General features: G+C 40.1%; 1 protein-coding gene across 1 annotated transcript in view; it reads right to left on the minus strand.

Moving 5' to 3' along the window:
* The window catches only part of HYDIN (HYDIN axonemal central pair apparatus protein), a gene marked incomplete at its 5' end in the record, with an annotated part of 359,388 nt that overhangs the window by 203,318 nt on the left and 129,192 nt on the right, over nucleotides 1-26,878 (minus strand). The window contains 5 exons of the mRNA XM_079723315.1: nucleotides 16,340-16,492; nucleotides 17,883-18,047; nucleotides 20,726-20,861; nucleotides 23,051-23,151; nucleotides 25,648-25,883. Coding sequence (XP_079579441.1) covers nucleotides 16,340-16,492; nucleotides 17,883-18,047; nucleotides 20,726-20,861; nucleotides 23,051-23,151; nucleotides 25,648-25,883 — 791 coding nt within the window. The remainder of the gene's footprint in view (nucleotides 1-16,339; nucleotides 16,493-17,882; nucleotides 18,048-20,725; nucleotides 20,862-23,050; nucleotides 23,152-25,647; nucleotides 25,884-26,878) is intronic.

The raw sequence follows: 26,878 nt of genomic DNA on the forward strand, positions 1-26,878 counted from the left end.
AGGTCCCAAGGTAAAACAGTCAGAGCTTTTATAAATTACCCTATCATGTACTTAATATTTGCCATAAAAGACAAAAGTGTTTGCACATGTCGTTTCAACAGTAAACGAGAGCGAATACACTCAGGCAGACCTCCTACCTGCAGTGCTAATGACTATGAAGCTTGAAGAAAACAGCACTGTGCACTTTTCTCTAAAATGACTCGCTTGCCAGTTGAAACCTGCAGGAATTTCCTTCCATGGAATGAGAGGACACAAATAACAACAGGAACCACGGTGCAGAGTAAGGGATTTCTATGGATTTATACTATTATCTCAGCAGATGATCATTTCTTTGTGGAACAAGAACAATGAACAGTCACTGAGGCCTTTCTCTTTTTTGTCCTCTAAATGGTATCTGTAGTCATATGGTTCCCTGCCCTGAAGTGAGTCACTTTGCTGCTTAAAATAATTAACTGAACGTTAGGAGATGAAGTACAAAAGAAATGATGCCGGAGCTTTATAAGAGAAGCAGAGAGGGTCATGATTAAAAGAGGGGGCTTTAAAGTCACATGGAGACCTGTCGGTCAACTGTGGACTCTGCCCATTTGTAGCCAGGTGGCTTTGTATTCATTTTTAAAATCTAGGTTTCAGTTTTCTCATCTGTTAAATGTATTCCTTGAAGATGAAATAAAATGGCTGCCAAGCACCTAGTACTTTGTCCACCACAAAGTAAATACTCAATAATTGGTGGTTATTATTAGCGTTATCATTCCAAACTTCACGTCCAGTTCTCCTTCCTGCTTGCACCCTCCCCAGTCTAGTTGACAGGAATCTCTTTCACAGGCCTGATCCTATGCCTCTCTTGTTGGAGATTCTGGATGGCTCTCCAATGTCTGGACCAGTGGTGCTGAATTTTTTTCCCCTTTGAGAAAGCTATGGAACCCCTCCATAGAACAAGTACACACACACACACACACACACACACACACACACACACACACATACACACACACCACACATATCCCAAACTTTACATATAGTTTCCAGGGTTCATGGACCCCCAAACATGGTGGGTGTTTGTCATCTTTTCTGTTTGAAACAAAGGCAGCCTGCAATCAAGACTGGTACACCAGATAAGAACCTATGGTCTGCAGGATTGGTTCCAAATCCTTCATTAGAGGGCCCCAATGCACTTTTCCAGGCTTACTTCCCAGGAACTGTCAATTTCCCACACACACCCTCGGTTTCAGCCACACAAGATCTTGCCGAGTGTGCTGTACATCACCACTGCACTTAACCATGCTGTTCTCTGGAAATGTACACCCCACTTCCCTGTCCTTCTCCTCCTTATGCCTCAAGTCTCCATTCAAACGTGCCTACCTATGAACATTTTTAATTTTATGGAAGAATTAGCCACTTCCTCCTCTGTGCTTATATATAACATAGCACACTGTAATACTGTGTTATTTTTGCATCCATTTCTTTTTTTGAAACTGTAAGCTCTTCGAAGAAAGAGATCATTTTTATGATTTTATGAAGAAAGATCATTTTTATGTCTCTCCCTTCAGCTAGCACAGTTAGTCCCAGGCATGAGGAAGATGCTCAAAAATATTTATTTATTGGTCAATAAATATATGAAAAATGTTCAGCATCACCAGTAAGCCAAAGAAACACAAACTTAACTAACGATACAACACTTTTTTTCCTCTGCCAGTTTTGTAAAACAAACAAAATGTTAGCAAGGGAGAGGGTGACATTCTTTAACACTGATGGGGGTAGGGTGGGTAGGATATAAACTGGTACAAACTTTCTGAGAGATAATATCAAAAGATGTATCAAGACTCTTAGTTATGTTCATGCCATTTGACCCAGCAATTGCATTTCTAGGTATTCAGTCTAAGGAAATAGTTAAAGATGGGAGCAGCAATTAAGATGTGAGCACTGTTTACAGTGGTGAAAAACTGGAAACCACCTAGAAGTAGGGGATTAGTTAGTTAAACAACTGTCCTGGAGCCAAATGATGCAATAAAGTCAGTCACTGAAAATGATCTGAACAGGAATACTCCTTAATAATTCATATCAAAACTGACTATACTACATTGTTGAATGAAAATAGCTGGTAATGAAATAGTATTATTTGATGGTGGGGGGTAGGAATACACAGTCAGACACACAAACACAGTAAAGTTTTGGAAGATGTACACCAAAGATTTTATAGTGGTTATCTGCAGGGTGGCATACAGTGATTTTTCTCTCTATCCTTATAGAATAAACAGAAGTTAAGGAAATGTTATTTGTGTAACAAGAAGACACACGTATATTTCTTGAATAAATAACTAATTCTAAAAGGATATGATCACTCTTCTCTTTAGAGAGCATTTAATTTTAACTCTGTTTGCTCTCTTGCTTCAGATTTATTCCCAGTTTCTTTCCTTCTTAGAAGCTTTTTCTTTAAAAATAAATAATACACGTTACAGTGTTAAATTCAAATGGATTCAAGGGTAATGAGTCTCTCTCTCTCTCATGCCTGTGCATGATCACTAGCTACCATCCCCAGAGGCAGCCACTGTTTGCTGTTTTCTGCCTGGCTTTTCAGAGAAACTTTATAAGTAAAATTAGACATATATGTATTTATATTATTGCATATATACTTTTCTCGCATACATGGGAGCATACTTATACACTCTGTCCTGAAGCATGACTTAAATTTTAAAATTTTATTTGTATGAAATGTATACACAATTTCTGAAGTTAAATGGTTCTAGAAAAGTTATATTGTGAGAATTTGGTAACGTTGCAGGATATAAAATTAATACACAGAAATCTCTTGCATTCCTATACACTAACAATGAAAGATCAGAAAGAGAAATTAAGGAAACAATCCCATTTACCACTGCAACAAAAAGAATAAAATAGCTAGGAATAAACCTACCTAAGGAGGGTAAAGACCTGTACTCAGAAAACTAAGATACTGATGAAAGAAATCAAAGATAACACAAACAGATGGAGAGATATACCATGTTCTTGGATCAGAAGAATCAATATTGTGAAAATGACTATACTACCCAAAGCAATCTACAGATTCAATGCAATCCCTATCAAATTAAAAATGGCATTTTCCACAGAATTAGAACAAAAAATTTTACAATTTATATGGAAACACAAAAGACCCTGAATAGCCAAAGCAATCTTGAGAAAGAAAAACGGAGCTGGAGGAATCAGGCTACCAGACTTCAGACTACACTACAAAGCTACAGTAATCAAGAGAGTATGGTACAGGAACAAAAACAGAAATATAGATCAATGGAAAAGGATAGAAAGCCCAGATATAAACCCACACACCTATGGTTACCTAATCTATGACAAAGGAGGCAAGGATATACAATGGAGAAAAGACAGCTTCTTCAATAAGTGGTGCTGGGGAAACTGGACAGCTACATGTAAAAGAATGAAATTAGAACACTCCCTAACACCATACACAAAAATAAACTCAAAACAGATCAAAGACCTAAATGTAAGGCCAGACACTATAAAACTATTAGAGGAGAACATAGGCAGAACACTCTTTGACATAAATCACAGTAAGATCTTTTTTGACTCACCTCCTAGAGTAATGAAAATAAAAACAAAAATAAACAAATGGGATCTAATTAAACTTAAAAGTTTTGTGCAGCAAAGGAAGCCATAAACAAAACAAGAAGACAACCCTCAGAATGCGAGAAAATATTTCAAATGAAGGAACCGACAAAGGATTAATCTCAAAAATATACAAGCAGCTCATGCAGCTCAATATCAAAAAAACAAACAACCCAATTCAAAAATGTGCAGAAGACCTGAATAGACATTTCTCCAAAGAAGATATACTGGTTGCCAACAAACACACGAAAGAATGCTCAACATCACTAATCATTAGAGAAATGCAAATCAAAACTACAATGAGGTATCACCTCACACCGGTCAGAATGGCCATCATCAAAAAATCTACAAACAGTAAATGCTGGAGAGGGTGTGGAGAAAAGGGAACCCTCCTACACTGTTGATGGGAATATAAATTGGTACAGCCACTATGCAGAACAGTATGGATGTTCTTTTAAAAACTAACACAGAGCTACCATATGACCCAACAATCCCACTCCTAGGCATATATCCAGAGAAAACCGTAATTCGAAAGGATGCATGTGCCCTGATGTTCACTGCAGCACTCTTTACAATAGCCAGGACATGGAAGCAACCTAAATGTCCATCAACAGAGGAATGGATAAAGAAGATGTGTTACATAGATACAATGGAATATTACTCAGCCATAAAAAGGAACGAAATAGTGCCATTTGCACAGACATGGATGGACCTAGAGATTGTCATACACAGTGAAGTAAGTCAGAGACAGAAAAACAAATATAATATTGCTTACATGTGGAATCTAGAAAAATGATACAGAGGAACTTATTGGCAAAACAGAAATAGAGTCACAGATGTAGAGAATAAACTTATGGTTACCAAGGGGGGGAAGAGGGGGTGGGATGAATTGGGAGATTGGGATTGACATATATACACTACCACGTTAAAAATAGATAACTAATGAGAACCTACTGTGTAGCACAGGGAACTCTTCTCCATGATCTGTGGTGACCTAAACGGGAAGGGAATCTCAAAAAGAGTGGGTATGTGCATATGTATAACTGATTCACTTTGCTGTACAGCAGAAACTAACACAACATTGTAAAGCAACTATACTCCAATAAAAATTAATTAAACAATATTTTTAAGAAGGTATACTGTGAAAAACACTTTTCTCTTGAACCCACTCTCCCACCCTTCTCATTCTCATTCTCACTGTTGCACATTAAAGAGGGCAACCCCTTTAATTTTTAGCATTTTCTTTTGGTGTTTACCTTCACATCTGTAAGTAATCTACTGCTACTTCTTAATTTTTCAGTTTGAGCCTTATCCATTTGCTTCTACGGAAGATAACGATAGCTTTTTTCCTCTCCCTCTCTCTGTGCATTTGTTTTACCAACTCTTCTACATTTTCATTTTGGGTAGTTTCATCTGACGGTTCACTTCCACAGTTTTCATCTATATGTATTACACAGTTAAACCCATCTATTGAGCTCCTAATTTCAATTGTATTTTTTAGGTCTTCAATTCCCATTTGTTCTCTTTTATACTTTCTAGATCTCTACCAAAATTTTAAATCTTGCCTTTTATTTCCTTCAGTGTATTGTAGTTTTATATTAATTTGTCTCCTGTATGCCTGGTAATTTTTAAATTAACTGTTTGACGTTGTATATGAAAACTGTAGAGATACTTTGAGGCTTAAAACAATGTTGTCTTCCTCTGGTGAGACTATATATTTGCTTCTAGGAAAGATGTTGGGGAAAACCAGCAATCCCGGAACTCCTTTATATAGGCAGAGATTAAAATGATTTAAAATGATGGTCTGTACTAGCTTACTTTTGTTCCCAGAATGTAGCTTTTCCTAGTACTAACCAAAAGTTTGGGAGTCTTACTAAGTCCATTCTTCTCCAATTTTTCTCTCTCTAGCCTGACCTGATTCCAATGTTTATCTTCTTAGACCAGTGAGCTTTCTGAAAGCTCCTTTCAGTTTTTCAGCCTCTTCTGGTACTATATAGGAAAAGCAGTCACAAACACTGGACGTATATTTCTCAATTTCCTTTTTCTTTTGGGTTGTCATTGGCTTTGTTTGCTCCGTCATTCCCTTAAACTTATGATTTTTCGTATCTTGCCCAGCTTTTCTCCCTGTTCTTAGAGGGAAGTAGTTCAGAATGATACATTGAATTGAAAGGGCTTGGTCTGAGCTTGGTATGCTGAGAGTTCCGGTTGGTCAAGCAATTGCCCTACCTCTTAATTTCCCCATTTGTGGGGAAAAAAAAAGTCAGAATCTTAAGGCCAGCAGACTTTGATTGTATGAGGGAGGCGGGTATCTGTAATTTACACAGCTCTTAAGTATTATGTAGCAACAATTTTTAAAAATTTTTATTTTATATTGGAGCATAGTTGATTAACAATGTTGTGTTAGTTTCAGGTGTACAGCAAAGTGATTCAGTTATACATATACATGTATCTATTCTTTTTTCAACAATCTTTTAAGGCTACAAGGAGGTATCTTTGAACAAGGACAATAATGTTCTTTCTGATAGTTACTGCCTTCTCAAGACAGATTAAAAAATTTTTTAATTAAAAAATTTACAAAATTTTTAAAAATAAATTTTTAAGATAAAAAAGTTTAAAAAGACAGTGAAAAGTGTCATGTCAAACACAAGTCATGATGATAGTTAAATAAAAAGAAATAGGACTGCTCTGAGCACATAGGCATGATTTTCACAGTGCCAGGAAGCATTTGTACAAATACATGAATAAATAAGCCCCAAGGACCTAAAGAATTAGAAAGCTAATGAACCTGAAATTTCTAAAGTAAGTTATTTGCTAATAAACTTTTTTTCTTTGATGTGGAAGAACACATATGGATTCATCAATAAAAATGTTTTATATTTTATAAGATGGCTTCACTGTCAAAAATTATAGAAACAAGTGAAGAGTAAGGAAAAAGGCAGCATTAGAGTTCCCATTTGACAGAGCATTGTACTACATAGATCAGTTAAATTTGAAACCTTGGGGCCTCTCTGAGTGTGCCTTATTTCTTTTTCTTTCTTACTTAAGAAAAATATAAAAGATCTTAAGATACAGTGTCCTAAAAATTTAAGTCTTTCCATAAGCCATTTCACCTAGATCTTCTTGTCTGTCAACATTAATAATCAAAGTTACCATCTATTGAATGCTGAATGCTTATTTTTTACCAGGTACTTTCTACATAGATTATCATGTTTAATCTTCTAGATGCCACTATTAGTTCCATTTAAAGAGAAGGAACCAAAGGCTCTGAAAGATTAGATAACGTGCCCAGAATTAGTGCATGCAGAGTTAAGGCTTGATTCCAGATCTGTTTGAATACAGTACCTATACTGTCGATAGTACAGAATACTACTTCAGCACTGACACACTTAACCACTCTTTGTTGAGTGACTACCATATGTAAGATAACTGTGCATGACACAGATAATGTTGTCCTCCCCTCCCAGACACACCCCAGTTTAATGTCCTAACACCTCAGAGGATTTTTTTCTTCCAAAGCATGAAACAATGCTGCATACAACTTCATCGCAACTGACATTTAAAAAAATACCCCAAGTGTCATCCTATGGAGAGCTCTACTATGTTATATATGCCTCTCCAGTCTCTTTCCTTTTACTTGAGACAGGGAAGATGAAATGGGACTAAGGAAGAATATGATCTGCTCCCTGATCAACATCATATAATACTGACATATGTGTGTTGGGGATTTCATACCATTAATAAACTTTTACACCATGCATCTCTTCTTGTCTTTTCTCATTATATAGAAGTGTTTATTTCATTTTGTACTAGCTTATTATTGAAGAAGGACTGTCTACTGTCAGTGCACAAACAGGCAGAATAAATTCTTTAGTTGATAATGACAATGATAGGCATCCCCTAAAAGTGACATGAGTTGGTGTCTTAGTCAATGTGGGCTGCTATAACAGAATACTATACTGGGTGGTTTATTAACAACAGAAATTCATTTCTCACAGTTCTGGTGGATGGTAGTCTGAGATCAGAGTGTCAACACGATCAGGTTCTGGCGTGAGCGAGCTCTCTTCTGGGTTGCAGACAACCATTTTTCTCATTGTATCCTCACGTGATGGAGAGGGTGAGAAAGCTCTCTGGGGTCTCTTTTATGAGGGTACTAATCTCATTCATGAGGACTCTACTTTCATGACTTAATTACCTCCCAAAGGTCTCATCTCTTAATACCATCACTTGGGGGGTTAGGATTTCAATATATGAATTTGGGGGGCAGGGCACAAACATTTAGTCCACTGCAGTTGGGTTGATGATGATGATGGTAATGGGGAAGAAGTTATAGATTTTTATGGAGGAAGGAAATTAGAACTTGAAAAAAAAAGCACATTTGATCCATCTGAAGGAAGTTTTGTCTTAATCTCCCTCTGTGGTGACAAGTATTAACTGTATGCCTGAATAATAATTAATTAACATAAACAATTTGCTAAAGCTAATTAAGAGCTGGAATAGGCAGAATGAAGATGGAAAGGCTTACAAAGCATGCAGGAAACCAAGACATTTTTCTGTTATTTTCTGGCTAGCTCTTTAGTGACAAGGAAATCAAATCTCCTTTCATTTTGGCTCTAGCTTATACTGGAACTAATCATATTCAATCAGTAGAGCTGTCGCTCTAAATTCAGGGAAGGTGCTGACCCATCATGTTACATAACATTCAATCAATAGCTTTCCTTCTCTCAGTGCGGTTTATAATCAATATGACCTATTGGAATCTGTCTTTTGAGTTTCACATTTAGCTATGCCAAAGTAAAAGAGGTCTCAAGTGAGGGTGGGGGTGAGAGGCTTACAGCTCTCTGTCAAGTACAAACCTTTGCTTCTGGAAGTTTCTTGATATCACTGCCACTGGTATCCTCTTGTCACTGAATGAGTTCACTTGGTATGGCTTAGGAAAAGCACAGTCTATTCTGGAATGGCTATGACTTTTATGTGGTGAAAGAAAAGATGCCCACCATGATAAACTAGAATGTTATTCTCTTCTTATTTCCTTATTACTGTGAATTTATTTTATAGATTTTTCACAATTAAGGCTAAGACATAAGAACTCTTCTTTCTCATGCCAGCTGAAGATACATTTCATCATCCTTTTGTCAGTGCTCACCGATAATACATAAAGCACTATAAAAAGTAGTTAAGAGGACTGACAATAGATCAATGAGTTTAAGCTTTAAAACATGTCTTTTACTCTAACACACAGAAAAAAAGAGATAGTGTTTTGAAAAATGAAAAGCCAGGCATAGTTTTTTCCATATCTTGGCAACTGTAAACAATGCTGCTGTGAACACCAGGGTGTGTGTATTTTTTTGAATTAGTGTTTATGTTTTTTTCAGAGATATACCCAGGAGTGGAATTGCTGGGTCACATGGTAGTTCTATTTTTAGTTTTTAAAAAAAAAACTTCCATACTGTTTTCCACAGTGGCTGCACCAGTTTACAGTCTCACCAACAGTGTACAAGGGTTCCCTTTTCTCCAATCCTTGCCAGCATTTGTTATTTGGGACTTTCTGATGATAACAATTCTGACAGGTGTGAGGTGATAACTCTTTGTGGTTTAGATTTGAATTTTCCTGATGATTAGCGACGTTGAGCATCTTTTCATGTGCCTGTTGGCCATCTGCATTTCCTCTTTGGAAAAACGTCTGTTCAGTTCTTCGGCCCATTTTTCAATTGTGCTTTTTTTTGATGTTGAGTTGTATGAGCTGTTTATATATGTTGGATATTAATCTCTTATCAATCCTACCATTTGCAAATATTTTCTCCCATTCAGTAGGTTGTCTTTTTGATTTGATGCTGGTTTCCAGGCATAGTTGTACTCAAAAACAAGGTAAACATCATATGGGCCAGAAGTGGAAGAGAAACAATAACCTTCTAGTAAAGGAAGCTCAAGGGAGAAAAACGGAAACCAAAAAGATCTTCCAGGAGGTAAAGGATAAGGGTCAAGGTCACAAGCTAAGAGAGCTTCCTTGTATTTGAAAGAAGGCTAAACAAAGCTGTGATGTTCCTGAGGCTACAGTCTACACACAGGCTTGTGCTAGTGGTGGTGGACATTGTGGTGGTGAAATAGAGACTGTCATGTAGACAGGCTCCAGGCCAAGCCACTGCCCAGTGTGATGACTGAATCTACATCCCCATGGAAAAAAGGCTCAACGCTTGATTCTGAACTAGTGATTTGCTCAGGGTGAAGACAAATGGAAAAAATGCTAGACAGGGAGATAAGAGCACTGAGAATGACAGAGAAAATACCCCACACCTGATTAATTTATCATTTAAAATTCCAAATGCAACCTCAAACAATTGGTTAATGAATTCATTCTTGAGCATCAATAGAGCTAAATGAAATTGATTAGAAAATGTGCCGAGACCCTTGTAGAGGTGCAGGATAGGATAATATATATAAAACAAGGATTATGAAACAAAAACATGGAGATATGAATCGAGAATTGTAGATATGAATAACCAATTATAAATCTTGGAATTGAAAAGTACAGTCACTGAAATTAAATTTAAAAAGTAAGGATTCCCAGGTGGTGCAGTGGTTAAGAACCCAGCTGCCAATGCAGGGGACATGGGTTCAAGACCTGTTCTGGGAAGATCCCACATGTTACGGTGCAACTAAGTCCGTGCACCACAACTATTGAGCCTGCACTCTAGAGCCCGCGAACCACAACTACTGAGCCCACGTGCTGCAGCTACTGAAGCCCGCACGTCCTAGAGCCCGTGATCTGCAACAAGAGAAGCCACCACAATGAGAAGCCCGCGCACCGCAATGAAGAGTAGCCCCCGCTCGCCACAACTAGAGAAAGCCCGCATGCAGCAACGAAGACCCAACGCAGCCTAAATAAATAAATGTATTTTAAAAAACTATATTAAAAAATGTAAGTAGATAAGATGAACTTGATTTGACAAAAGCAAAAACAGAATTTGGAAACTGGAACATACCACTGAGGAGGCACCACAGAGAGATGAAGAGATGAAAGATATGGATGGAAATAAAAATAAGCTTGTAGAATTGCACAGAAACATTTGTGTGTGTGTGTGTGTGTGTGTGTGTGTGCGCACGCATGCATATTTGTGTATTTTTTTCCTTAGAGTAGAAAATAGAAGGACTGGTAGAGAAGAAACATTTGAAGAGATGATGGCAAAAACTTTCCAGTATTTAAGGATCAAATCTTCAGATACAGTAAAGAGAAATTTAAGAAAATAAAAAATGAAAACACAATCTTAAAAGCAACTAGTGAGAAAGACAAATTACCAATAAAGGAATAATAATCAGACTAACGCAGAATTTTATCAGCAACAATTGGTGCCAGAGATCAATGTACAAAGGAAAAAAAACCTTGTCAAATAGATTCTTATACTCAGCTAAACTAGCATGCAAGACTGAAGGTGAAATCAAGATATAGTCAAATATACATAAACTATGAAACCTCTAGCATAGAACTTAAAGGGATATAATTCAGCCAGAAGAAATACAAACCAAGAAGGAAGCAGAGAGATACAAGAAATAAAAGAAGAATAAAGAGAAATTCACGAACTATTTTGATAACTAGTGAGTAGTTACTGAATGACAAAATTTAGCAACTTCGTGGAAAGAAGAGAAGATCCAAAATTCTACACAATAATTACAAATGACAGATGTGAAGAAAGGTTAAGAGATAATAAATGTGTGATAGGGTCCTTTTCTTATTCTTGAGGAGGACCAAGATACTGATTTCTTTCATTACTGTTAGAAAAAGATAACATCTATTTGTTAGGGTTAACAACAAATTAAATAAATAAATAAAATCTATAGCCTCCAAACAAGTATGAGAAAAATGTACATAAGATAGCAGTGGTTGGAGGGGGGCTTGGAGAAAATTTATCAATCCAGTACAAAGCAGAAAAGGAGAAAACTAAAGAAGAAAACAGTATAGTGTATAGGAAAGACATGGTAGAAGTAAGTCCATATATTTCAATAATCATAATAAATTTTAAAAGGTTAGTCTTGGTATGGTTGGTTGAATAATAGCCCTCCAAAGATGTCCATATCCTAATCCCTGATATCTGTGAATATGTTGTTTTACATGTCAAAAGGGACTTTCAGATATGATTAAGGATCTTGAGATGAAGAGATTATCTTGGATTATTGGTGTGGTCCCAATGTAACCACAAAGTTCCTTATAAGAAGGAGGCAAGAGGGTCACAGTCAGAGAAGAAGTAAGAATGGAAACAGAGGTCAGAGAGCAAAGATGTTATGCTGCTGCTGGCTTTGAAGGTGTAGGAAGGAGCCATGAGCCAAGGTACACAGGTGGCCTCCAAAACTGGCAGAGGCAAGGTGGTAGATTCTCCTCCAGAGTCTCAAAAAGGCACACAGCCTTACAGACACATTTTAGACTACCGACCTTCAGAATTGTAAGATAACAAATTTGTTACAGCAGCAATAGAAAACTAATATACTCATCAATTAAAAGACAGACTCTATCATTAGCTTTTAAAAAATTGTCATGTGGGGCCTCCCTGGTGGCGCAGTGGTTGAGAGTCCGCCTGCCGATGCAGGGGATACGGGTTCGTGCCCCAGTCTGGGAGGATCCCATATGCCGCGGAGCGGCTGGGCCCGTGAGCCATGGCTGCTGAGCCTGCGCATCCGGAGCCTGTGCCCCGCAACGGGAGAGGCCACAACAGTGAGAGGCCCGCGTACCACAAAAAGAAAAAAAAAAAAAAAAAAAAAAAAAAATTGTCATGTGGTGTTTTAAGAGAGTCTAAACAAATCAGCACACAAAACAAACCAATACATACCAAAAAATCCTGAAAATTAGGGAATGAAAAAGATATACCATGCAAATGCTAACTAAAAGAAAGCTGATGTAGCATTATCTCTATCACGCAAAACAGAATATAAGTCAAAAAGCATAAATAGGGGCTAAAATGGACAACTTACTATGAAAAAAGGAATAATATATTGTGATATATGTCATGAATTTATATGCACCTACCAACACAGCTTTTAAATATATGGAGTGAAAGTTGACATAATTACAAGGAGAAATGGAAAAGTGGGAGATTTTGATAAAATTATATCAGAAACTGTTATATCATACAAATAATTAAGGCAGTAAAATATTTGAACAATACAATACGTAAGCTTGATTTAATACAAACATGTGTCAGGAATTCAAAGCAGAGACCCTTGTCACTTGAAGGAGACAGGCATATAAATAAGTAAATATGAAAAGGGGGGTCCCTACTTACACAAGAAAATAACCCAATGGCTTAGGATCAGAAGGAGATGTGAAAGCCTGATGATTCCCTTGATGCCACATCACTGTGCATTTCTACGGCAAATGACCAAAAAAATGTTTAAAAAGAACTGCTTGAATGAGACATCAGAATTACTGCTTCCTGGATCCTGGAAACTCTATAAAGACCTAACTGCAAGGGGCTCTCTTGCAGATCACAGAGGCAAAGGACACTGTGAAGATGTTTTAGTGCCAGCTGAATCCCAAGGTGTCACTGACACCTGTATGCAAGTTCTCAAGTTAACCGTACACCTGAGGTTGAATTAGAGCCAAGACTAAATGAAAAAGAATTCCAAATGCTTCCAAACAAGTGCTGAGCAATGCACTTGCTCCACCTAGCAAGGGGCACCCATGCAAAGAAGGCATCTATCTTCCAGCCCAGGGCTGAGGTCCCAGGGGCCAGGAACCATATCCTCATCCTCATTTCTGCTGTCATCCGGACAGAGCGACTCTATCTTCCCGAAGGAGCGCCGTGTGCACAAGCAGAGCCCACACACTCTTGCCAAAAGGGTCTTTCTATGCTTTGCTCTCACATTCTGATATTTTTTACCCCACGCAAACCAGAGGTGACTTACTCTATTGTTTGGAGTCCTTCACCTTAATCCAAGTAAGTTGGCCCATTCAAAACCTCAAGGGGAGGCCGATATTTCAAACATTCCAAAGCAAAGCATGACAGAAGGCTGGCAGTGGGTGCCGCATCTGGGGAGGGTGGGCTTTTTGACTGGCAGTCAAAAGAGGGGAGAGAATGACCCCTCCTTTTAGGGCACCCAGCAGAAAAGAGAAGAACTTCCAGACCTGGATTTGCAGTGATGACATAAGAAATGAAGACTGTGCCCTTGGCCCTACTTATTTCTGAGTGAGCAAGAAATTAAATGCAATAATTATCTGACCACGACTTAAGGGGGTACTGAGCGCTGGGGTCAGGGAACAAACAACTATTAACTGAAACTCTTTCCTAATGTTTAGTGATTTCTGTAAGGATGAATTTGTAGATTCAGTATGGTTTATCAAGTTGAAATTTAATAAATGGTATTTCAATTTCTTTCTCCACTGTAGTTAATTTCTAAGTTAGTGTAATTTAATTTCTATGATATTAACACACATAGTATTTACTAGGAAATCCATCAAAAATCCCAGCCAAAATATGAAAGGAGTTTAATTTTCACCTATGAGAAATACAGTTGAAATTACTTTTATGCTATAAAGGTAATCAACTCAATAAACGCCAGTTTTCCAAGAGGAGACTGTGCGAAGAACTTCACACTTTTGTCGCCTTGGAACTGGAGCTTGCTGTTTTAAGATGATATTAAACAATCAAAAGATGGAATCATGAAAACCTTTATGGAAAAGAAAAAGTCCCATTTTAACAACCAGATGGGTCATTCAATATGTATACTATATTAGTAAAAAACAACAGATCCTTCATGTGCTTTTGTTTCTTAAAATGTACCAAAAGTTGCCACAAATTGTGAAATCTGGAGATATCTGAAAATGAAAGGGGAGGCAGTGAGGAAGGGAATCCTTGCTGTATTTGTATGTAAGCATTCTTGTGGTTTCTGCCCATCTCCTTCCTCTGTAATCCACTGCAACACTCTCATGCCCCCCTCATCATCTCAGACAGGTTGGCTGACTCCTCCTACCCACTGTGAACTCTGCACATACAAAACTGGACCGGAAGCCACATTTCCTAGGCAATACCCCATGCTTCCACCAAACACACCAACTGCGACTCAATGGATAAAGACTAGAGAAGGTGTCCTTTTCTGTAGGATTTTTCTTTAAACATTATTCATTATACAAGATCAACAAGGCACTAGATCAAGAGTGGGCTTGTGTCTGAATCGCATGTTCAAAAGAGCAGTGACTGTATCGGAAATCACTATCTTTACAAGGAGTAATGACAAATGATAATAATAATGATAATGATAAATGGCTCCTAGTTGGGACCAATGACTCTGAGGAGCCATTACAAGTCCATAGAAAATTATGATCCTATTCCCTCTGATATTTTATAAAGTTAACAATAATTGATTCTTCAGAAATATCTGACATGGGCTTCCCTGGTGGCACAGTGGTTGAGAATCTGCCTGCCAATGCAGGCGACACGGGTTTGAGCCCTGGTCTGGGAAGATCCCACATGCCGCGGAGCAACTAGGCCCATGAGCCACAACTACTGAGCCTGCGCGTCTGGAGCTTGTGCTCCGCAACAAGAGAGGCCGCAACAGTGAGAGGCCCGCGCACCGCGATGAAGAGTGGCCCCTGCTCGCCGCAACTAGAGAAAGCCCTCACACAGAAACGAAGACCCAACACAGCCAAAAGCAAGCAAATAAATAAATAAATAAAATTAAAAAAAAAAAAAGAAATATCTGACAAATGCTGAAACCAAATGTTAGCACTCATTCAAATGTCAATTAATTTGGAAATAGGAGAAAGGCTATACTATTTTAAATTTTATATTTAAATTTAGAAAACTTCTTCTAATATCAAGAATAGTTTCAATTACTGGATTAGAAATTCCTAAATTCTGCAAAAAATTGGTATCTCTGTTTAAAAAATTAGCTTATAGAAGACTAGCGGATCTAAGTGTCATTATAAAATACACAGAAATAAGATAGACTCAATTCTAGAACCAATTTATATATATTTTTCTATCTATCTTTGTTTTGCTGTGTTCTTTAATTTCTACTTTTGGCAACTACCATCTTGTTGTATTTCCTACATTCTTATAAACTACATTAAAATACTGCCAGAAGGAAGAGAGAATAAAAATAGAATAAGCACACTAACAAATCTGTAGCCAAATGGCTTAAAATTAAATACAAGGAAGCATTTTCAGTTACAGAGACATTTAAAAAGTGTTTTCTGGAAGTGCGGGGCTGAGCTCAGGAACACTTCAGTAAGGAGATCTCTGAAGCACCTCCCTGAACTGGGATTATAGTCAATACATTGGCTTGTTTACCAAGCTACATGTATATTGTGTTTCTAAATCAACAAAAAGATTATAATAAAGAGGAAGTGGGGATGAGAATAACATGGTTTAATGCAGTTGAACCATTTAAATCTCTGCTTCTGGTGATCATTTTCAAAGGCATGTTGCTAAAATAAGGCCACTGCCTATTAAGATATAGGCAGAGCTGGGCTTCCCTGGTGGCGCAGCGGTTGAGAGTCAGCCTGCCGATGCAGGGGACACAGGTTCGTGCCCAGGTCCGGGAAGATTCCACATGCCGCGGAGCAACTAGGCCCATGAGCCACAACTACTGAGCCTGCGCGTCTGGAGCTTGTGCTCCGCAACAAGAGAGGCCGCAACAGTGAGAGGCCCAAGTACCGCAAAAAAAAAAAAAAAAAAAAAAAAAAAAAAAAGGTATAGGCAGAGCTGTGTCTTCAGTGACAGTTCCACAATCTACTCACCATGCATGCCTTGAATAATGCGGGGATTAAGGACTGGTTAGACAGGTTGAGAATCCTGAGGGAGTCCTTCAGGACGTAGATGTTGCCAAAATCAACCTGAGTGGGATGTACATAGATAACTGGGCCTTCTCCAATGCTCCTTAAGTGACATACCTGCGTTCCATGTAAGAGAAAGAACACAGGAATGGCTGAAAATGGCTGGCCTTTAAAATCAAATTAAAACAGAAGCTTTTACGCATCCCTTTATAAAAAGCAGGGACATAAAAGGGTGCTTATTAGAACTGACATCCCTTCTCCCTGGTACTCTGTGGTCAAAGGTCACAGGGATGGCCATGCTGATCAGACCTGGAATTCCTCCCTTAAAAGAATGATCCACTTCCCTGGGTCAGTCCAGAGCCGTGCACCCGAGGGGAAACCAGAATAATGGTCCTTGATATGCCACTCAGCACTACAGCCTCAAGAACACTTAAGAGGTTAAGGACCAGCACTTCAGAGTTGGATGTGGCTGGACTGAGTCTCAGTTCTGTTGTTGTATTAGCAACACGATAGGGCCATCCACTGCTCAAAGTTGTGCAGGCTGGGGATTGAAACCCACCTTGCTCTCCTCCCCTTGCCCTGTGCCCTTGGCCAGGCACCGTGTCTGCCCAAGGAAGGGGGTCTTTCTCTTTCATAAAGTGCTTGCTGCTCAGCAAGCTACCCTCTCATGTGCTGCATCTGTGCAGGGCAGGCACACTGTAGGCTAGAAGGGTACCTGGACTGTGGCACCTTTCAGTTGGCCTGCCTTAGTGATGTTGCTTTATAAGTCAGGTGGCTTACATATGGCATCTTATATGGAAGACATAAAAGCAAAATCTGGGTTTATTATACTCTCTGAGCAATCAGAATCACTTCAAACAAATGTATGTTGACATCACCCAGCTTCCAAGTAAACCCGATGTCTAGGAATTCACAGTCTGTTGGGCAACTTCCTTCAAGATTCATCCTTCGATTCAGCTCAAGCAGCAGAGAGATTTCCATGTCTCCCTCTTCCCAGGCTTGGAGAAAGACTAAGACTTTCAGTAGGCTAATTTGGGATGTAAGTCCAATTATAGAATATGTAATAGCATATAGTTGTATATATATCCAATAATCTACAGGAAAAGATCTGGTGAGCAGTGAGTAAAACCAATCTCAGAGCCCACATGTAGCAAGCTAGGGATACCCAGCTTTGTACTAGGAACAACTGAGGAGGGTGTTAAACATACAGCTGTGCTGGTCCTCTTCCCTCAGAGATTCTGATTTAATAGGTCTGGAGAGGGGTCAAGTGTGTCTGTATGTGTGAGAAAAATCAATTGCTATAAAGCACCACTTTTAGATGTAACCACAGACAGATTCCCGAAGTAACAGCCCTGGTATTTTACCACTGCAAAGTGAAAATGAAAAACTCTAGAACTACCAACAACTAGAAGATATGCAAATATGTTGAGTGCCTTACATACGAAGGCTGGAATGTCCGGCAAGAAGTATGGCAATTATAACTACAATTCTGAAAATTGGCTCTCACCATAGGGGGGTCCTGGCTCCCGAAGGTCGAGATGTAAACTGTGGACCTGTACTCCCCAAGGACTTGGGTCTCCAGGGCCAGAGGTATGTGAACGGTGCTGTTGGGGGGGATGACCCCACAGGGGGTGGGACTAGACAGCAACACAGCTGGTGCATCCTGATATACCTGGTGGGACAGAGAAGCCAGAAGGATAAGCAAGCCCCAGGCTCAGTATGAAATCAACAGCACGTTAGATCATTTTGAAACAAGCGTTGTCCTGAGTCTGTGGAGGGCTTTTAGAATTGAATCATCATTAAAGCAAGTGAATGGGGATGAGCACCCCAATTCAGTCAGAAGGAACCTTGGCTAAGTGAGGTGTGCATAAGGCCCCAAATGCAAAGTGCGCAACCCAGCAAAGTGCAGAAATCATCCACAATGTGAGTTAGTTCAGGGCAACAGCTTCCCATGGCCAAATTTCTTAAACTGGCTTTCCGCACCTTCATGCTTTATTCCCCATCCACTTCACCCCTTTGCGCTTCATTGGTAGAGGCCACTGGCACTTCCTGAACACATGACACTGTTTCCACCTCCAACCCTTTGCACTTGTGGTTACTCTTCCTGGAATGCCCACACCCTCTGACCTGCCTGCACACTCATCCTTACACCCCCAGGGATGCCCAGTGCCCCAGAGTCTGGGCGCTTGCTCTGCCCTAAGGGAGCAGCCCGCAGTCCCTTTCCTCAGCACGCGCTATCAACGCGTCCATCTTCTCCAAGGACTGTAAACTTCTTTGGGCACGACCTGGGTCTCTCCTCAATGTGTGCCCACTCTCCGGCCCAAAACCCATGCTCAGTACACGTTTGTTTGTTTTTGGTTTGTTTTTTAAATATTTATTTACTTGGCTGTGCCGCGTCTTAGTTGTGGCATGCAGGACCTTTTTAGTTGTGGCATGCAGGATCTAGTTCCTGACCAGGGATCTAACCCTGGCCCCCTGCATTGGGAGCACAGAGTCTTAACCACTGGACCACCAGGGAAGCCCCAGTACATGTTTTTTAAATGGGGAAACAGTTAGGTGAATGAATGAAGGAAAGTTGTCCACTGTTTACGAACGTACATTCCTAAGAACCCTGTTCTGCAGCATATTACTAAGCCTTTATGCAACAACAACAAATAAAACTTTAAAAATCCCTAAAAATCCCATGGTCAAATAAGTTTGAGTAACTGGGAAACACTTCTCAGAGCGCCGGCTCCTGGAAGGAAGGCCAGAGCGTGCCGGTTTCACTAGTCCGGGACACCCCGTGGTCTTTTCGCACCTGGTCTGGTCCAGCTTGGCCTAATCTAACTCAGCCTCCCTCAGCAGCAGTGCTCCGCCCAGCCTTCCTGGACCCCGAGGCCAAAGGAAAATCAGTAATACTGATTCCACCTTTGTCTAACATTTTGATATCTTACTTATCATGGATTTTTTGTATTAGCTGTGGTTTCTTCAAGTGTAGCATGAAAACATTATCTATCTTGATTACTGAGTGTTTTGGCTCTCCCCTAAATTTTGCGCTTGAGGCAAGTACCTCACCCTTTTCCCAGCCCAGCTGTGCACAAACAGCTTCCCTATCACCCTGGGTGACTCAGGCTCTGCTCTGAGTTCTTGAGGTGACCGTGCATTGTGCAGGGCGAGCCTGTTCAGCTGTTGAACACTTGAAAGTTAGAAAAGTTGTCTCCTGTCACCCCCATTCTTGGCTTCTGGTTTTGTCTGAGAGACGCCCACAGAATGACTCGAATTCCCTTTTTTACAAAGTAGACCTTTGACTAGTGGGAACTATTTCATCCCAGCTAATTATCTGTTCCAGATTAGACTTTGTGCTTGCTCCTCATATGACTTGGATTTCCAGATGACAGAGACTGACATTCTCGTTACTCCAAACACGATTCTTTTTTTTTTATTTAAGTTTCCATTAAAAAATACCCTGTCAAGATCTGAAGACAACATTCCAGCACTGCTTTGATGTGTGGCTCTCTCCTTCCTTTAGCTGTGGAACATTGTGTTTCTCCAATGCAGCCTAAACCTGCCTTGGTTCTGTGGCCTCAACATCGGTCTTTTGGAAGGCCAATGGCACTATCCATTGCACCATGGAGTCACCTCACTGGTCTTTTAACTTATTTTGAACTTACAGCCAAATGAAACCCCCATTTGATTTTTTGCATATATTTTTATTAGAGTACTACTTACAGAAATGAATTTTAAACCCAAATTCATCCTTGGTAAAGTGCACCTCATTAGTCACCTTTCATTACTCTAGTCTATACAGATCTTTTTGAATCTTTTTTCCATCTGTGTTTAATGGCTTAGTCTCCCACCTAGCTAGGTGTAATGGCATGTGGGCAGATCCATTTCATAAAACATTAAGAAACAGTTCCTCCTTTCTCCTTCCTATATTATCTCTAGCCTTCTGGTCAAACAAGTTCACTTATAAATATTGCATTACCATATCTTAGTGATTCTGTTCAAGTCACAGCCATAGACATAAATGGAAACTTCTAGCTCCGCCTCATTTCCCATGCATGGTTAATGCACAGGCAATAATTTGCAAGTGCAACTTCTGAATGTTGCCCTAATTGACCCTTTCCCCTCTTTATAGAAGGCAATTTCCCTGGGAAATTAACAACTGTTTCCACCTGCAGCTGCTCACTCATACAGGTGGCAATCCAGCTGTAGCTTTATAACCCCGTCTCCAGGTTATCCCATGGTTAAAAATTAGAATTACACACGGTCATGTGCTCAGAAATATGGCTCTTTCAAAGGTCTTCTCTTTCTCACTGAAGGAACCCAACTGAAGAAAAATCAACACTTAAAAAAGATAGAGTAACTCACCTGAGGCAGGACCTGATAGCATCCTGGGAGGTCGTCATGATTGACAAGCTGGATTGTTTTCTCATATGGATACTTCAGGAAGCAGCGCCCAAAGTTCACCTCTGTATTAACCACGCGGAGAGTAGGTACAATACACCTGCTCAAAGGAAGGAGTCCATTAAAGAATTCAAAAGGATGGAGAGCTTGTTTACATATGGAGGACACAGTCCCAAGTTAAACACATTTGTCACTGTCACACAGTAGTTTTCCTCTAATAACTACATTAATCATTTTCAAATCTTCTCTCCTGTCATCCCTCTCCCTAATAAGCCCCCAATCACCACTTTTTAATCAAAAAAGGGCTAGAAGCAGGACTCCTTAAACACTGTCTTCTGTGGGTAATGACTAACATTTCCATTGTTTTTCATATTTGGCCTTCCTTTGGCAAAGAGACCCCACAGCACAAATTCCTTAGGGTTGTGGATCTGTTTCCATGACAAACAGGGCCAATGCCACCAGCATGAGGTCCTGACTAGCTGTGACACTTTGGACCAGTCAGAGTCCCCTGAGGACTAGCAACAGCTCACACCATCTAAATAATGGTAATAATTCTAATTCCTATGCAGAACAGCTGCCTTGGATCAGTAGGCTCAGGCAGCTGCTCGACCCAAAACTGGCACTGTGACAGTGGTGCTCAGTGCGGAGGGGGTGTGATGGGGGAGAGGGAGGGAGGAATGGAAGGCCTGTGTGTGCAGCTGGCCTATTATTAGGTGACTTGGGTTTTATTTTGTGTCTGTTAAGTCTCGAAGTCTGCCCTGCCCTACTGCACTATCACAATATAGTGCAATGGTGAGGAGTGCTAGCATTTGAATCTGTCAGAGCCAGGTTCAAGTACTGACCTTACCAAGTGCAGCCTTGAACAAGCCGCTCTCCCTCCCAGAGTCCCATTCTGCTCATAGGTAAAATGAAGGTAATTTTAGAGATTGATGTTGAGCAGTTCCTACAGACTGCACCAAAAGCAGTGACATGAAAGAGAGTCTTGTTGACCTCAAAGTTTGGGTTTAGCACAAGATGAGTGTTCATTTTTAGCTAGAATGGAAGTTGTCAGTTGACGCAATGATTTTGGTAAAGCTTATCCTTTACTACTTGAAACACTGTGGCTGAGAGGACTGATAGTATTCGACTGGGTCACAGAGAATACATGGTAGGAAACCCATAGCCTCCTAGAACCCCCATCCCCTTTTTCTTAAAAATTCAGGATTTTCTACTGAGAGCTGCAGGGAAAGGGGGCTGGAAAGTATCAGAATAAACCCACATAGAAAATACATGCAAGACTAGACAAAAAGTCAAACTTTGGGATAGAGAGGACCAGATGAAAGAGTTTTCACTGTTTTTAAACAAACCATTAGGTCTCTGGAGGGAATACTAAGCAGAATTTGACCTTATTTTAGGGCCGCCCTTTGACTTCACTCAAACCCAAGACACAGGAAATGGTGCCAGTTATGATGGCCCCACCAACCAGCTCGGCTGCACATTCTTTAAGGTGCATCTTCCTAAGATTCATGGAAGTCCTAAATTCTAGGGATTGGAATATTGTCAGAGTTTTAATAAGTACCTTTCTCTATTTCCTTCAGATGGTATTTTCATACACACTCGCAAGTTCCAGATCTCGATATTTGTTTGCTTTGGCAAGAGTGTGGCCAATGATTTTATTTAGGATCACTGTCATCATCAGTAAGTGTCATACCACCCTCAGAAAGACTGTAACTTAGTTGAGGGGACACAGTCCACAAATGGCAGAGCCAGGATCTTAACCTGACTCCAGAGCCCACTGCTGCCTCTATTAAAATGGAGAGACAAGTTGGTGATGGTTCTGAGGGGTTTATGATGTTAGCGAGGGCCGCATTGTGGGGGCCGCCTGCAGCCTCCCTTAAAGTCATAATGACAGAGTCCAGGAGCAGGATCTTCCACTGCAGGGCTGCAAGCCTCACCCTTTCAGCTGCAGAACTCTGGGGTACTATCTTTAAAGATAAAAATAAAAAAACAGCAACTGTTCACCTCTTCCTGCTAAAACCTCGTCAGTTATACACACGGCAAATCAGACCCATTAAAGAGCACTGTTATTCTTAACACTGCAAAACACACGCACCCCTCCTCTTATCTCCACCAAAGGTGCATTTGCTGCTCTAAAGCTTTGTCACTCAAATATCAGATTTAGCTTCCTCTCCCAGGCAAGCAGAACAAACGCAGTGTGAACTGGTTGTAGGCGTGCTGCCTTCTGGAGAAAGAGCCCATTACTGGCGGCTCAGGGAAGACTGGGGAAGAGAAAGCAGGTGAGTGCAATACCTTGCTGTAATTAAGAGCGCCAGCACTTCTTCCCCGATGCCCTCCACGTCTACCACCAGGGCCAGCTCATATTTCTGCACAGTGTTGGAGCATAAGGTCACCTGGAAAGAACAAGGTGAAACACTGCTCTTCTCAAAGGCCAGCTCTCCCTCTGCACAGGGGAGACAGGGGTCAAGGGAGGACCACATTGATGAGTGCAGTTTCTAGGTACTTTATTAGGGGACGTATGGCAGGTTACATGTTTAGTTAAACAAGCTATGTTTCGGGGTTACTGCATGCTGAGTTCTTTTCAAAGGCCAGGTTAGAAACCACCAGATGGCTTTCGGTACAATAGGTTTGCTGATTTCCAAGGGGTTCGTATCAAAGGAGTCATACACCTGCATGACGGGAAACAGGGCCCTGAAGGATATGCAACATCAAACAAACTTTAATTACTGCAATTTAAATTGATCTCTATGACTCTGAGCTATATAAATTACGAAAATTCAATACACCAATAAAACACTACAGCTAGATTTCTCTTATGGCAAAATAAATGTCAGTTATAGAAATGACATAAGAAATCAACTAGATAGCGTTTTTTTTTTTTTTAACCAAAATCTTGTCGTTCCTCTCCACCTCCCATATTCATTATTAGAGAAGAAAATAAGAAGCTCCAAAGAAAAGGTTAATCCAAGGACAGCATCTGGCCAGTATATTTTACCCTATGTTTTTATTTACTGTTGTGAAACTTGACATTTAGGCTGTTGAAGCCTTATTGCAATTTTTAATTGTCTTAAAATGATTTGTACTGGAAGAGGTACTTGTAAGTGTAGAAAACAGCTTCTGGCGTAGGTTACAGCTTTTCTATCTATAAATTATGCATCAGGTACTAATTAAAATTTCTTTGGTTGGAAAGGGAATTGTTGGATGCAAATTTAAGTCCACACAGACGTGGTTAAAGTGCAGATCAGGAGGGAAAACTGAGGCTTGGAGAAAGCTTTTCAAAATACAAAGGAAAAATAAAGCAAAGAGGGGGTCATTGATTTGGAAGGAAAACTTGTCAGATTTGGAGACAAGCAGCTGCCCCAGTGCACAGATTCCTGGAGTGACTCTAACCCTTGTTTATGTCTCTGAGCTATGGTTAGAACAAGTGGTTCTGGCAGAAGGCTCCTAGATAGATGCTCTGTCTTCTAAAATCTTCCTGTACTAATCTGGGAGAAGCCCCCAAAAAGGGGGGGGGAATGGTAGGTAATATGTAAGCAAAGCATTACTAAGTAAAAAATAAATTAACTCATTGCAGCTGCACTTCTTCCTGGGCAAGTCACAGTTAGCAACTGCTCTGATCTGAATGACTGTGTCCCCACCTCTGGCCCCAAATTCACATGCTGAAATCTTAACTCGCAATGTGACGGTATTAGGAGGTGAGGCCCTTGGGAGGTGATGAGGTCATGAGGGTGGAGCCCTCGTGAGCAGGATGAGCGCCTTTATAAAACAGGCCCCCGAGAGCTCCCTTGCCCCTTCATCATGTGAGGATACAAGAAGACGTCGGCAGTCTGCCACCTGAAAAAGGGCCTTCACCAGAACCCTACCATGCTGGCACCCTGACCTCGGACTTCCAGCTTGCAGATTTTAAAGAATAAATTTCTGATGTTTACAAGCTACCCAGTCTCTGGTATTTTGTAGTAGCAGCCCAAACAGACTGAGAGAGCAACACTGGGAAATTACAACGATGTGTGAGATCAAACCTCACTGGATCCGTGGAGAAGCCCTTAGAAGAGCTGAAAACTCCCAGAATAGATTTAGGATGAGTAGATTCATGGTGAGATATTATGAAGCATTAAAAGCAAATCTGGGGGATAAAACCATAGCTGAATTAAATATTCAAAGGTAATGACTAAAGAGAAAACTATAACCTTAGCTATGAAGTCTTATTTTTTTCTTTTTCCAGAAAAGATCAAATCATTTAAATTTAGCAGCCTTCAGTATTGCTAGACCTAACTGTTTGGAGAAGCAAAAGTAAGTGAGGGAAGACAGCTAAAATCTTTCTCAGTTAGCTGTGAAATAATTCTGCTGGTGGCACCGTGAGGCCGTAAGCAAAGCATCACACTGTGGACCTTAATATAAAGCACTGTTAGGAATATCACATCCACATTCGCCATGAAGCCCAGATTCAGATTAAAAATATGAATAAACTGGATATCATCTGTGGCATAAATCTGGATACTTAGTGGTATGAATGATGTGAGTCTAACGCAGGACCTAATTATCAACGAGTTATTAAATATTTTTATGTTAGTACTGATAGGTGTACTATCTGTTTAGAGCAGTGGTTTCAGCAGAAATTGCTAGAATCCACTGTTATGGTAAAGGCAATGCATTTAGATTGATGGAAACCCACTGGAGCAGTGTCAGCGCTTTTGCCCAATATATTTGATCTGGTTTCTTTTGCTACAGTAGTTTATTTCCTTATAGACATAGACTCACTTTTCTATGTGAATTAGAGGCACTCCCTCCCATTGACACTGGGCATATAAAGCAAACTCTAGATGTGGTCCCAATAACTATTTGACAGTTCAGCTGCTTGGCCACATGTGCTGGAAGGCTGTGCACTTTACCCTGATAGCAGCAAATCCTTGGGAGCGAATGGTGCCACAGTCGGGGGTGATGGTGAATTCCTTTGGTCTCATTACAGGTATTTCATCCTTGTTCCAATATGATTTTTTGTTGTCTGAATACTGCTCACAACTTGAAATGCTTTTATGGCCAACACCATCCCCAGGCACACGCAGTTTGAAGGTCATGGGGACCAAGGAGGTGTTATTGAGGGAACATATCAAGGTATGAGGAAACCCTGGAAAAAAAAATGTAAGGTGAGAAATAAAAGCCCCACAAGAGCTTCCCTTTAACTTCAACCTCCCCTTGCACTGCCAAACCTCTTAAATGAATTGTCTATGCACTTCAACACTACTTGCTTAATTCCAACTCTCCCCAGTATTGTTTTCAGTTGCACAATCAATAAATGCATTTCACTCATTCATTCATTCAGTGAATACTTACTATGCATTTACTATGTAACAACAATAGACATGAAACAAACCGCTCCATCAACATCCAGACCCCTCTCTAGAGGCAGTCTCTATAATCAGTTTGCTGAGTAATATTCTAGAAACACATTGTGCAATTAATTTTCACATAGAAATACAGATTTTTTCCCAAAGAACAGAGTTATATTTTCTCTTTTTATTTGCCAGTGTGTGAAGGGAGAAGCCTCTGCAGTTTTGCCTGCTGTGTGACCCAGAGCCTGCCAAGACATTATATAATTCATCCTAGACTTGTCTGAGGCTCATGTTCTCAGGGTCGATGACACAAAATAGAATAATAGCCTCTCCTGAGGGAGACTTTACGATCTACTTTTGAGCCAGCCAGAGACTAATACATCGGCTTTCACCTCCCTTAGACAAAGCTGCTTTTTAATGTTATTTCTAGCCCTCCTACATTCAGTTCAGGGAGACTCATGTTCCTTTCCTAGAGATGTGGATCCTACTTGCCTGGTAAACAATAAACTGAACTCTGATTTTGGATTCCCTAGGTGGCCAATGTATCTGCTACCATTTTCAAAACAAGAATGATCTACACCCATTAAGAGAACAAATATGCATATTTCTACTGGATGTAAACACTTCTCTTTCTATGTTGATCACTACTGTGATAAAATACAATCGGACTCCTGGAGTAATCACTGCAGTACTGCTGGGGATATTTTGAACCCATCTACTTCACCCCATGTCTGAGCTTTTGTCTACACATTAGGACTGTTGGAAGAAACACATTCATGTCTCCTTTGTG

This window comes from Hyperoodon ampullatus (assembly GCF_949752795.1).
Source record: "Hyperoodon ampullatus genome assembly, chromosome: 18".
In the NCBI taxonomy this organism is placed as follows: domain Eukaryota; kingdom Metazoa; phylum Chordata; class Mammalia; order Artiodactyla; family Ziphiidae; genus Hyperoodon; species Hyperoodon ampullatus.